The sequence below is a fragment of the Halyomorpha halys genome, unplaced genomic scaffold, assembly GCF_000696795.3.
Source record: "Halyomorpha halys isolate HHAL.00 unplaced genomic scaffold, Hhal_1.1 Scaffold100.1, whole genome shotgun sequence".
NCBI lineage: Eukaryota > Metazoa > Arthropoda > Insecta > Hemiptera > Pentatomidae > Halyomorpha > Halyomorpha halys.
This window is the reverse complement of record NW_027112088.1, coordinates 379,938-394,196: the sequence shown is the minus strand read 5'-3', so window position 1 is coordinate 394,196 and position 14,259 is coordinate 379,938. Positions and strand designations below refer to the sequence as shown.

Genomic DNA, 14,259 nt, shown 5'->3' with positions numbered 1-14,259 from the left:
ATATACAATAGTAATTGGACAGAATTTAAATAAAAGTCCTTAGGTCAAAGAGATATAAAAAATTTTTTTTTTTCTTATTTTAGCAGTAAATTAAAACAACCCAAAATAAACCTGGGTATTGTACAGTGAAATGAATTCTAAATGTAATATGACTAAAACTAACTAAAACACAATTTCGTATGCTTAATCCCCCACAAAAAATAATCTTACTATAACGTTAAATTATTCCGTCATTCGAAAAAATATTTGTTGGATATAACTAACCAGGGCCGGTCTGGTGAGCTATTGCCGAAAATGGTGATACTAATCTTTCGTATTAACAACTGTCTAAAAAACTGTCGGGTTAGGTTACTTTACGATTAAAATTATAAATTAATTATTAATTTTGAAATAATAGTGAGATATGAAACAATAGACCAAAATTGTTGTACGTCCTTTATTGTAAATAAATAGCCCACCCACCACAACAGCCCTAATGAAGATGATGACCTACATTGTGGGTCGAAACTTCGGCAATCAATAAACAGTTGAAAATTATTTGTTCTCCCCGCCCAAAGCCCTGACCATCACTATTAAATCCATATACGGTCAATCATTTAGGTATGATTAGGTATTGATTAATTTCGTTTATTTCAAAGAATCAATCATCTCTCTTTGGTACTTGTTATTAGCAATAAATACATATAAAATTTATAACAATTTAGTAATTAATTAAAGGATAGTATAAATGTTTTCATGGCTGTAATGACGTTGCCATAGCAACCATAGAAACACAAGGACATAGTAATAGTAGTTTTATTACATAACCAATAAATGGAATTGTAAACAATATAGTAAGAGTAAGTATTGCCACTGTGATATAGTAAAATTTGAAACAAGATATGTTTTAAATACAACATAAGTGAAAGCTTTATGATGCGCGCACCGAACCAATTTGTCTCGAAGCTTTTTGACTCATATATTTCAAATTTTTAAGAAATAATTACGTTCGGTACGAAGCAGATGGCAAATTCTTTTGTTACTGTAATAGTCAGAAGACGCCACAGTATTCGGATATTCGAAAAACAAAACAAAAAAAAAAATTATTCTATGCAGCTAGCACAATTTAACTGAAAGTGGCAGCATAGTACCATCTATAGGACGGTTTTTAGCCTTGAAAAACACGAGCAATTTGGACAAGTTTTAGAAACCTTCATCCTGCTAGTGCCTTAAATCAGCTTCTATGTAATTTCTTTATAATTGCAATCAAAATGTAATTTCTCCCTAGCCTGACAAAGTTAGGACCCTTCAGAGAGAATTAGAACCCGTTATTAGGTCATCCTCTATCAAAAAACCTGACGCAAATAAACAATTATTATTTTTCTTATTAACATCTGTTATAATTTATTTGTACATTTTTATTAATAAAATAATAATAGTAATATAATGTGCATTATTGTAACAATAATAATAGTTGTTTGTGGTAGATAGTTCTGTTTATTGTGTGATATTACATTCTTTCACATATTAACAGTCAATGGTAATAGAGGTCAGAAAGGAAATTCTCACTGTATTTAAAAAATTGGAGTTCTATCAGTGGGTAGATTCTCCACATGTTTGTATCATGTCACTATGTCACCTACAGCAAATTTACTTGTTGTATATATGTGTATACAGTTGTAAATAACAATAAATAAATTATTAAAAAAAGATATAAATTAATTGATAAATGGAAAAAAGAACACTAAATACGTTTCATTCCTATTTACATTCACCATGGAGAATTTGTCCCCCACTTTTAAAGGAAATCTAGAACTCCGTTTTTTATCTGTCTCTCAACTGCGTTATTGGTATTGAGAGCTAGTGGAGGTTGAACCAAGGCACTAGCCGCAGACGCTTAGATTCAGAGAATTTGGCTATAGCCGGCTATTAACTCCAAAATAATTACAACAATAGGTCCATGGGCCACTGCCGTTTTAACCTTCGGAGAGGATTGTAGGGATGTGTAATGATGGATACGGATTGCACTAGGGGATTAGGATGAGTTCCTCCTAAAATGTGGTGAATTTGGATTTAATAAGGCCTGAGACAAATGAGATATTAAGTTCATGATATAGCGCATTGTCGATTACATACTATGGGGTACTGATTTGGTATAGTTCCAACAATTTGGCCTGTAAGAATTTAACACGTCCAATGTCAGAGTTTTTAGCTGTCTCCAACAGTTCTATTCCACAATCCAGATAGGTGTTATTATTATCTTGTAAGTATGTTGTCTGCAGAAAGCTGAGATTTTCTATTCAGTAGTCCCTATGTCCAAATCTTCGGTTAAGTTTTTTTCTTTTGTCTACTCCATGGATTCCACGTTAGTCTTCTGTGTAGTAGAAAGCCAAAATAATGGACTTTGTCTGAGAAAGGAAGCTGTAGGTAGTAAAAATGAACTGACGGATCGTATTGTTTAAATGAGCAATAAAGAATCTAATTCTTACTACAAATAAATAAAAAAACAACGTATTTACTAGAATTCAGGGAAAAAGTTTTTTTTGTTTTTCCCTGCAGATTGTAGAGCCTTTGCACCCAAGGTTAGCCCAATTTGAACGTTCCAAACTGATTGCGCAATCCAATTTTTTGTAATTGTCCTTATTAGAACATTCGTTTGTCAATTCATTCCCTATAATAGTGTACATTTCTGCTTTCCGGTTCATTACATTTCTCAATTTTTTTTTTTAATTGTCAAGACATTTCCGGGCAGCTTACATCTTATCATGGTAATGAAATGAGTGGTGTATGAAATATTAAAATTTGAAAACAAAACAATCAATATTTTTGAAGAAATAACAATGAAATTTAATTATTACAAGTAATAATGCAAATTTATTCCTCTTTTTTAACATTTTTGCATAACACAATAATTATACATTTCCAATGGTACTTTTGCTTAAATGGATATATAAGAAGGTTCATAAACTGTAACTTTTAAAAATACTAATATATTTAAATAGTTATTTACGGGTCCAAAGTGACTGATCGCAACCTAAGCAGCATGTTTAACCAAAAATAAAAAAAAACCATGCAGTTGGAAGTCAATACTTAATAAATAAAGTTTTTCTCCCTGCTAGTGCGTTTTTAAAGCAGTTTACTGCACAAGTGACTCTTAACTCCAAATATTATTACAGTAATGAAAAATAAAATATTACAGTCATTTGAAGGTAATAACATTCTATAAAAAAAAAAGAAAAATCGAAATCTGACCATTATTAATTAAAGAATTACGTATTAAATTTTACATTATAAAAGTACTTGGGTTGCTTCGATGGAAACCGGTTCAGTTTTTCGAATAACCTAAAAGCTCTGTCCTTCTTATTTAAAATGTCCTTCATGTCTGCAAAATTATGTTTTTATTTTATTTATTTGATGATAGTGACGTCTTCTCTCTTCATCTGTTACTTAAAACAATATATATACTGCTTATCGAGTGTGTTTCTAACTTAAATGGCTAGTTATATGCAACATTAGTATATATATACATACATTTGTGTATAAATACATAAATCTATATATAATCCTGGCATATCTAGCAATAATGGTGAGATTTCCTAATTTATCTATAACTGAAAAGTGCAAAAGATACCACATTCTATTTTTATTATACCTAAATCGAAAATGTACGATTTTTAACGAAATTTAGTAATGCAACTTTTTGAGTGCGCAGCCATAGATAACTTGGCCTTTTGCGTCAGGAAATTTGGACATGATTTATCTTGTCTATTCTATTTGTGGAAACGGACTTTTTTTTTATATGAGGGTCCACTTTATTATGAATAGCATCTATAATTCTTGATAATTCCATATTTATAGTTATTATTTTTGAAATGAAAAAAAAAAGTTATTCGCAGTGTTTGTTGGAATAATGAGGAGGTTTTATATTTCGACCTTGTTCTAGATGATATGGGATATACTATTGATTTCAAGCTTTATACCCAACAGTATATCGTGTTTAGCAGCCATGCGATGCTTTACCTTGGTCCAGGAATGGATTATGAATTGGAAATAATGATAGTCATCAGGAGCTATTTGGGTTGAGGAATGACACCTGTAGAAACAGTATTCTCTTCTTTTCATGTTCGAACCAAGCATCAAACAGTCGAAACTTATGAGTGCTAGAATATTTAAAGTGACATCTAACACCTACAACATAGGAACTAGGAACATGGCCCGCCAGCTATGCGGTTTTTAAAGCTGTAATTGATCAATTGTTCTATCGTATAGATCCTGACTTTAACTTAGGATCTAACTTAGCATCCTCAGGATTACAAGCAGTCAATCAAGCATCATTATACAAGTCAGTGAAATTTTATCTAGTAAAAACTACGAGAATAATGATATTAGTTTGTACTTTCTTTTTTGGAACAGCTTTCTGGTATTCATTTTTCCTAAATGTAATTATAAAATATAACAACGATAATTTATGATAAAAGCTTACCTCTCATCTTCTCCAGGTGGCCCTTCTGTGCCGGTGGCACCCTTTTGATCACAGGTTCCTCCATTCCTCGTTCTTTGCAGATGTCAGGGTTTTGCCATGAAGCCTCTGGAGCCCCCTAGAAAACGTTTGAAAATGAAAAAAAAAATACTGAAAATATCTTAGATTTATTTAATATTTTTATGAATGATGGTGGTCCCAAAAAATAGGTCTTCAAAGAACCCAATCGAGCCACCCCTTCCAGTCAATACATCCTTTGTTAACATAATTAACCCGCTTCCTGATGGGGACCAAGTAGCAGTGCCTACCTAAAGTGCTCTCGGAATCGATAAGGTCTAATGGTACTCATGTTTCAAAATTCAGGAGGTAAGTTAGTGGAAGCAAATCGCATTACAGATTATAAAATGTCAAAATTCGGGTATTAAACTCGACCTAACATGAGGAAGAGTACTAAATCCTAATCTAATTAACCTTCAGTCGAATCAAAGTAAATTTTATGAGAAAAAAAAGAAGAAAAAACCTCGAAACGTTATGGATCCAGTGCTTTGTAAGGAAGTACTGTTTCCTGCAACGGTTCATCACGCTCAACCGCCAGATTTCTCCCCCCCAATTATGGGTCTCCACATAATAAAGGCTGGTTGTGCCCCACCAGAAGAGAGGTTCCGAATCCACATGGTTGACTCACAGCTACAGTAACAGAATTAATAATTATCTGCCACAGCCGGATCCAAATCCGGGTCCACTATTTAGTAACAAAGCATACCCCGTTCCCTGAATCTTAAGAAAACCTAGTTAAAACAGATACTTGTTGCTTGTTGTTGTTGTCCTTGATCTCATTGCGTGCAAAACATCATCAAGAGCTCTTTCTCTTTCACAGGTGAGGTCAAATGCAAATCGTATTACGGTATGGTAAATATTGTTATGATAAAAAGAGACAATGTATTATAATTTTCTTATTTGATGATACATATTTACATTGATCCATTTTCAATCTCTTGTGTCATTTAGATTCTAAAATAGACGGAATCGCGTCATTGGGAGCTATGTAAGAGAAAGTAAAGATGTCGAATAATTATACTGTCTGAATAGGGTTTCGGTCACTTGTGAAAACCATTCAAAATTAACGAAAATTACTCATTCTATCTTTAGCACATTAAAAAAAACGGCATTTGTAGAAAATCTCGCCTCTGCTTTGAATATCTGATAGTTTAATCACAATTCAAATCGCCCAATTACTTCGCCAAACAAATATTTTAGCTTTGAGTAGATCATAAGACCTTTTAAAACTCAGAAACACAGTTTTCAAGGAGTCGGGACTCGAACCGGCACCATTATTCATAAAACGCCAACGTTGTGATCAGTACCGCCAACTTGCTTCTAGGATTATTGTATGATTATTACTTAAACATAAACTAAGTCACAGAAGAAAAGTATTAAATTTTAATTAAACTTATATGTATTACTATTGCTTTTAATTATTTCGAAAGATGGTATCTTATAAACGGATTTCCTATAAAAATCATTTTTGGTTTACTTCTTTTCATATAAACCGGTAATTGTAAAATATTGGGAGAGGAGGGGCAATACAAAATCAGTTCGCACAATATTGATTTTTAGTAATTTGGAAAAAATTATAGCTTTTTGAAAAATTGTATTTAGAGAACTATAGAACTATATCACATATCATATTTAAGAAAATTAATTCTAATTTAACTAATGTATGTAGTTATAAGGACATGGAGCTGCGAATGAAAAATTAGCAAAAAGTTTAGATTTTTCTCAAACAAAATAAACTTTTTTTTCAACTATTTTTTGTTTTGCTTGATAGAACTCAAACACCTTAAATATTTTTATATTTAATATTTTATTGCTTTATTCCTTTATAATCTAGGTGAAAATTAAATCTTTTTCTAGCAATAATAACGGGAATTTTTTTTTTTTTACTTGAAAGAACTCTAAAATGAAAACTTCTGTAGCAGCCGCCATTTGTATTCACTTTACTATGGTTGGCTGTCATCAATTTTGACTCTTGACTGTAATGTTCATTAAAGTAATCAAAAATTGAGTGAAATAACTTTCTCCTCTTGGACTAAGTCATCAGCTTTCACATGTCACAAGCATTATACTCAGTGAATAGTTTTGCAGCATACAGTTGGAGATTCGCAGAGCAAAACAAAAAAAATATTAAGTTAACATGTCAGAAGATTTTTTTTAATTAGATGAAAATATTTTCGACCGAATGAGGTCTCCTCGTTATTAATTTTAATATTGATTCGATATAATATTTCAAAATAAGAATGACTAAGTAATATAAAGAAGGCTAGAGACACTATGGCCAACTTCATAAAATATTGAAGGAAAAAATAACTTCCTTAAAAATAAAAATGACTCAAGAGTTAAAAACTCAATAACTTGAGTTCAAAATGCTAAGAAAGGACAACAAATAATAACAATTATTTTATAAAACGCTCCCGACGTTTTCACTAGGAAGAAGTTGTGTATACATATATATATATATATAGTTATTGGTAAAAGTGACTTCATTAGCTCTACATAAATAGGTTAAATGATAACAGAAAGCCCTTTTATCTACTGCAGGACAGTTATCAACCAAAGGATCCAACTTAAATAAAAGCAATTACCACGTTCTCGTCGATGCAATCTCCTTTTGCCATTTCCGTCACGACTTGAGATGTTGAGATTGAAAAAGTAATAAAAATAATCACGGAATCCACAACCTACAATTACAAGAACCATTAGATTGTATAAGAAAACGATGGAGAGGTGAGAGATAAAGATTGAGACTACCTGAACAGTACTGTGAACTAGGCAAGGAAGAGACAAGAGAAAAATAAAAGATCTCCTGACATTGAATAAACTGAAAGAAGGTATGAACTTTTTTCATCTGTTATATCAGCTAGGCGGGGAGGAGGGGAAGTATAGGAGGGGTAACAGCTGTATAAATATCTATAACTTGGTCTACATCGATTCGAAAACTAGGTTAAAAATAGTAATCTCAGAATCTACCGCCAATATTATAAGCGTAGTTGATTTATAAAAAAAATCAGCTTATAACTAAAATTGTTTAAATAATTACAGAAATCTTGCAATCATAAGTTATAGTATTAATTGGAAGCATCAGGTCAACCTCGAAGACATCTGACAGCAACAATGGTTGTTCTTGTAATTTAACTTGAGGTAGAGCCCTTATTTATTCTAGAAGGTAGAACAAATAACAATAAGAAATATTCTCGTAGGAGCAATTGGTATTTAAGGTCCTTGACAATGTTTATTATACTGGGTATTGCAGGGTTGTGTCCTAACTGAAAATATGAATTAAAGGTCTCAAAACAAGAAATAAATTCCCTATGAAGGTATGGCCGTTAACGCTTTGTTTAGGAGGTATTCACGTCTGAGAATTTATATTGTTATGAATTTTTTAGGTTATGATAAATAAATCAATGTGTGTTCCAAATACTTTATTAATGGAACTGGACAAAACTGGATATGTGCTATTGTATCGCAGTTTTCATTCTTCATAAAGAATTACAAGAATTCGTAAAAAGAACAACCGGCATAGTACCGAATTATCTCACAATTAAATAAATAAATTTAATGATAAATGATAAAAGATAGATTTGACAACAGATAAAATTTCTTCATTGATGTCTAAAACGTAAAATTCAAGTAGAAATTTCCGATTTCGAAAAATAAATACTTTAGTACATTCACTTATCTATGTATAGAATATGTAGTAATGAGAATTATTGCGATCGTGACAAATTTCGAATTCTAGTTTCGACGAAAATAAACGTTTTGAGGCCCCCAAAACCAAGTCTCGCAAAATGGTCTGTTTGTAAATATGTGAACAGCTTAACTGAAATATATACATTACTCGAAATTAAATATATATATCTCTGAGATGTTACGATAACTTTTTCGATTTTTTTTTTAAAAACGGGTCTAAAAATTTTGAACAAACTAGGTATATCGATGTAAAACTAATCAATCTTTTATACCAGATAGGTTTTATGCTCTTTGAAATAGTTAAGGGCTTAAATACCGAATTTACGAAAAATCTTCCCCTAATGGACATTTAATTTTGTTACTTCGAACTAACCTGGCACCAAATTAAGAGGTTAGGTACCCTAAACAAAAATTCCTCGACCATACATAATCAATAGATAAGGTATGCTGGGTAGGAGATGAATTCACAGGAAGGTTGGCGTGTTTACGGGTATCCGCAGTAAATCCATAGTAGGATGGAAACTCCACTCTGTAAGTTATGCGTTTAGGTACTTCCAGAAATAGGGAAGGTATTCGCTGAAGGTCATGACGAAAATACAGGGGATATGAGAAGGAGAAGAGGTCCAGAGATGGCAGAGTGGAATAATAATGTAAGTTTCATTTCCAAAAATAAAATCGAATATTCCGACCCACTAATATGTATATTATTACCAACTGCCACAAAATAATAAGTGGTTATGCAAAAGTTAAATTAAAGTATTTACTCAAATTGTTTAAAGTTGTATGTGACGCTAGTTCGCTTGAAGACTATGGTGATATACGTCTCGGCAGTTAGGTCGCGGCAGGTCCGCAGTTCTAAAGTAGTTTTTTGGTGACCAGCAGATAGTAGCAGGGTCGCTAAACCATAAAATACGAATTTTCATAGCAACAGGAGAGTAAAAATGTATTGTTTGAAATTTCCGCTTTCAAGAGGGGTAAGTGAAAATTGGGTGATTCGCGCACTACACCAGGCTTTCTTCTTCCTCCATTAATAAAAATCTTTTCTACTTTCTATAATGATAACGCAAAATTAAGATATGAATAGCAAGATATATCTCTAAGTGAAATCGCAAGCTTGTCGAAGAGGAAGGGTTTAATTTTTAACAGAACGATAATGTTTATGAACGTTGTAAGTTCAGAGTTATCCGCATATTCATCGGAACTATACTTTTCAATCCAATCAATTATGGATCGCTATAATGAGCAATGTATGAGAACACATTATTTTCAAAATTTACCATGTTCAAACATGTGAGGCACACTAAAAAATCATTGAGTGAATTTTTCAAAATAAATCTTTGAATAGACTTAATTATCGGTTAATTAAGTGAAAGTGAAAGCTCTGCTGAGCTACTGCCCGCGTAATAAAAACCAAAAAATGTATTCTGTTTTAAAGTCTATCTGATTGTCAAAAAAATCTATTTGGTTAAAAAAAGTTAAATATTGACCATGCCTCATTCAAAACATATGTGTACATAAGGTGAGAATTTTAAACCGATTCTTTAATACACTACTATATATTCTCCAAGTATAGCAGGTAACAGTGCAAAAATTACCATCAATTTTTTTTTTTCTATTGACCTATAGACCTTATAGATTTTTAGTTGCCTCCATCAGCTTCCTTCACCTCTGTCTATCTTGGGTGATGACTTCCAGTTTATCACGCAGTGTTCAGCCGCGTCCTTCTTGATCCTCTTCAACCATCCAAGTTTCGACGAACCTCTTTCTTGGTCTAGTTCCTATGGCCGAGACATTCATGGTTAGAGAGAGAGCCTGTTGGGTGGCTTCTTGCCACATGTCCTACCCCTCTTTGCTGTTTGCTATTATTTCCTCGTTCATCCCTAATTCCTTGTCCCAGTTTGGGCCCACTATCGCCCAGAGAAATTGCATTAAGAATTTTCAATATTTTTTTCAAGGTGCTTAGAAGAGAGGTTATATGATAACATTGTATATCTTCAGTTTCAGCTTATTGAGATTTTCTTTGATCTCAGGATTTAAGATACTGAAAGAAGACTTTCTTTGCGCTGAGGATTCTCTGGTCTATGGTCTATGGATTCACTAAGCTGATCGTTAATAGAGGTTACTTCCGGGGAATTTGAAGCTGTTAACGTTTAGAAAGGTTTGATTGTCTACCCTCATGTTTTTTACTTAGTGTATATTCCTGCTTACAATCACATACTTTGTTTTACTTGTAAGCCAGTATGTTCCATCACAGTATATTAGTGAGAAGGCCAGCGCCAGGATATCTCCTGGTTTACTACCCAGGACGGTTATGTCATTTGCATATGCGAGGTATTTATGCATCATTCCCAAATGCACTCCACTGGATACTCTACAGCGTTCCCACATTATCCATTCCAATGCCAGGTTGAATAACATCGCGGAAAGGCAGTCTCCTTGACGAAGTACTGACTTCACCTCGAACGCTTTGGTCATCTCTACTCTACATTGGAGCCATTTATTGTAATTTTACTTTCCTTAGAGCTTTGGGGCTCCACTAAACCTTCGAATTCCTCTCGTATCCAATCTTTACAATCCAAAATCCTTCGTAAAATCCTAAATAAATAAATAAATATATAGTAAGGGGACGCTATTAATATCATGAAAAATTTCGAATTTTCGACGAAATAGATATACACGTTTTGAGGTCTCTAATGTCTAAATAACGAAATGTGATTTTCCAAAGACAGTTTCTATCGACAGAGTCTTAGGCCGCCTTGAAGTCAATGAATAGGGCATGTACATTTTGTTCCACTTCCCATCTGTTTCAGGACAAATATTTGGTCCCAAGTGCTCTTATCTCGCCGAAATTCTGCTTGATACTCCCCTAACGCTTTTTTATAGGTGTTAATTCTATCAAGCATCATAACACCCAACATTAAACAACACAATGATTTGGAAAAAAAAAAAAATTGAATGAGGTTGAAATGAGTAAGATGTAAATATTGGATAAGGTATGACGTAGAACGACCCGATTAAACAAGCTCGAAGGATCGATGATCTTTGCTGGCACGAGATAGGTCAAGTTTACCAGGTCGTATAAATAATACATTCACTACCAGTCGCAGCCATATCTTATCGTGTCTCTACTGGCAGCGAGAATATATCATAACTTTAATAGGGTCGCCATTCCATAACAGGCGATGGAATAAGATAATGTTAAGTATATAACAAAAAATGATCAAAATTAAAAAAAAAAAAAAAAAAAAATGAATATTTAATGCAATTTACATCAACCTTGAATTATTCGATTTTCTCCAATTTCAAATATTATGTAATATAATTATTATATTCAATTATTGAAGGTCTATCAGAAGAAAGATCAATTTTAAAACATTTATTTATAAATCATAATTTTTTGTTAATATATAAATTATCTAAGACAGTGATATTGTTAATGTGATAACAAAAGTGATTAAATGAATGGGAAAGATTTATTAGTTTCCATGACCTATAAGGCCGCGAAGGCCGAGCGTGTAGGAGCGATCTGGTTCGAGCAGATGTGGGCAGTGTCGGGCAAACAGTAATTGCAATTACTAATTAAAGTCAAATAGGTGATAGGAAAGTAATTGTACTTTTAATTAACTTTTGCCCAACTCTAGTAGAGGATTTAATTCCTCAGGACCAACAGCTTTACTTAACGGACTAGTGCTCCTCTACCAGTATTAGGAAAAAAATAATTGCAATTACATTTTACTGCAGTTAGTAATTGCGATTACTTTGGTTCAACTAGTAATTGTAATTACTAATTAAAGTCAAATGAAGTAGCGATTACTTTGGTTCTACTAGTAATAGTAATTTCGTATCATTATGACAATTACATCATCAAATCGTTAAAATAACTAATTAAAATTGTGATTTAATTTTATAGTTTCAAATTACAGTAATAGGAAAGTAATTGTAATTGTAATTACTTTTTGTCAACTCTGGTAGAGGATTTAATTCAGGACTAACAGTTTTACTTAAGGGACTGGTGTTCCTCTACCAGTATTAGGAAAAACTTAATTTCAATTACATTTTACTGCAGTTAGTAATTGTGATTACTTTGGTTCAACTAGTAATTGTAATTTCGAATCATAATTACAATTATAGTGGTTAGTCAAGCTGTTGAAATTAATAATAAAAATTGTTAATTCGTTTCTACAGTTTCAAGTTAACGATAATTGGAAAGTAATAGTAATATCAATTACTATTTACAAAACACTATCAATAACAGTAACATAGTATGAACTATTTTGTGATCCCCTCCCCCATTTCGTATTATGAACATCTGATTTTTAAAAATATTTTATTTACTTCAAAAGCTTTTAATTAAACACATCCTTAAAAAAAATACAAATATTCGCATTACATTTTTCGAAATATATGTTTAAAACCAATCCAGCAGAAACACATAAAGAGATTAAAATAATAGTAACTGATACTTCATGGCTAAAACCCAGGACAATATTACTGGAACTGATAATTAACAGGGAGGGAGAAAACAAAACCAACAGTTTAACAAACAATAGAATTACTGGCATTGTATAACAATGAAACTGAAGTAATAACGGGATAATGCGATATTATTAAAGTCCAAACAAACAAAAAATAAAGCTTTGAAGTTGAACAAGTATATCTATCATTATTTCGATGGATACCCCATTAATGGTTTTTACTTTGGAATTTAGCAGTGTGTCCACATATCTAGTTAAGATTTTTATAAATCATATCATTCTTTAAAGCTATTTTTTCGGAAAGTCATATTTTCCTCATCAAAACAAATGACTGAACTTATTGAGGGGAAGATGGTGGAGGATGTGGTTAAAAAAAAATACACAAATAATATATTTGGTATTTATAGACTGGTATTTATTTTTTAATAAATCAATTGGTATCCATATTTAGTCTCAATACTCTTTATTACATCAACAGTCCAAAGTTTCGGCTATCTTCAAGGACAATCTTAAAACTAAATTTTCACCTCACATCCAATTATTTAGGAACGTTTGCATTCTATTCTGCCCAGGTCATTAATTACAAGCAAGATTACTATATTTTGTCACAATTTCAATAATTTTTAAAAAATTTAATTTTAAATCAACTGAACACTATCAACTATCATATAAACCTATGATATAGCAGAATAACCTGAAAAAGGTTTTTAAATAATAAATAATAATTGGATGTGAGTTGAATATTTATATTTAAGATTGTCCTTGAGAATGGCCGAATGGGCCGAAACGTTGGACTGTTGGGAATTAACATGGATACCAATTGATTTATTTAAAAACATATTTATTATTACTTATTTATTAAATAAGTAAGATTTGTGTATTTGTTTATTTTTGCTGACCGCACCACCGACCAGCTTCTCCCCATATTAATTTACGGTAAACTGTTAACGCATCAAATGATTGAACCATCATTTTGAAAACTACCTCCATCGCTAATGATAAAAAAATATACATTCTTACCATCTGCCGCTTAATTTTCAAAACGCCGGCCGGGAAAAGGTTTCATTCCTTCATATCTCTCGAACTTTTATGAAGATTGAGGAAAAATATAAAGTATTTTGCAATAATTATACCAAAGCCTAAAGAAAAATGCCGATTGAAACTGTTTCCCAAGACTACCGAACCGTTTTTGTAGATTTTGCACTGAAGTAGAGAGGTAATTCCAGAATGACCCTCCGAACACACGAAGACATTACCATCTGCCGCTTTGTTTCTAAAAGGCGTCCGATTGGAGGTTTCATTTGTCTACATTCTGGCCAGTTATGAATATAAAAGAAAAATATAAAATATTATTTAATCAATATAACAAAGCCTAAAGGGAGTAAAAGAAAAACACTAACTTTAGCTTTTCTCCAAGGCAACTGTATCGATTATTTATATTTCACTCTAGAGAATAGTCCCAGGTAACTCCAGAATGATCTTCGGAATAGGGGTCGATATATTTTATGTATTTTTATGCCCATATCTTGGATTTAATTAGATAGAGGAAAAATATATTTATTTATTTTTTTTTTTTTT

General features: G+C 32.1%; 1 protein-coding gene across 4 annotated transcripts in view; it reads right to left on the bottom strand.

The window, feature by feature from the left end:
- MFS17 (Major Facilitator Superfamily Transporter 17) overlaps positions 1–14,259 on the bottom strand; it is a 116,851-nt gene that overhangs the window by 23,832 nt on the left and 78,760 nt on the right. For 3 of the 4 annotated variants that reach the window (XM_014415438.3, XM_014415436.3, XM_014415437.3), the window contains exon 2: positions 4,463–4,577. In XM_014415438.3, the coding sequence (XP_014270924.1) occupies positions 4,463–4,526 (64 nt within the window). In that variant the 5' untranslated portion in view covers positions 4,527–4,577. Of the gene's footprint in view, positions 1–4,462; positions 4,578–7,101; positions 7,198–7,267; positions 7,337–14,259 lie in introns of those variants that run through there. The other variant, XM_014415434.2, reaches the window with a different exon arrangement.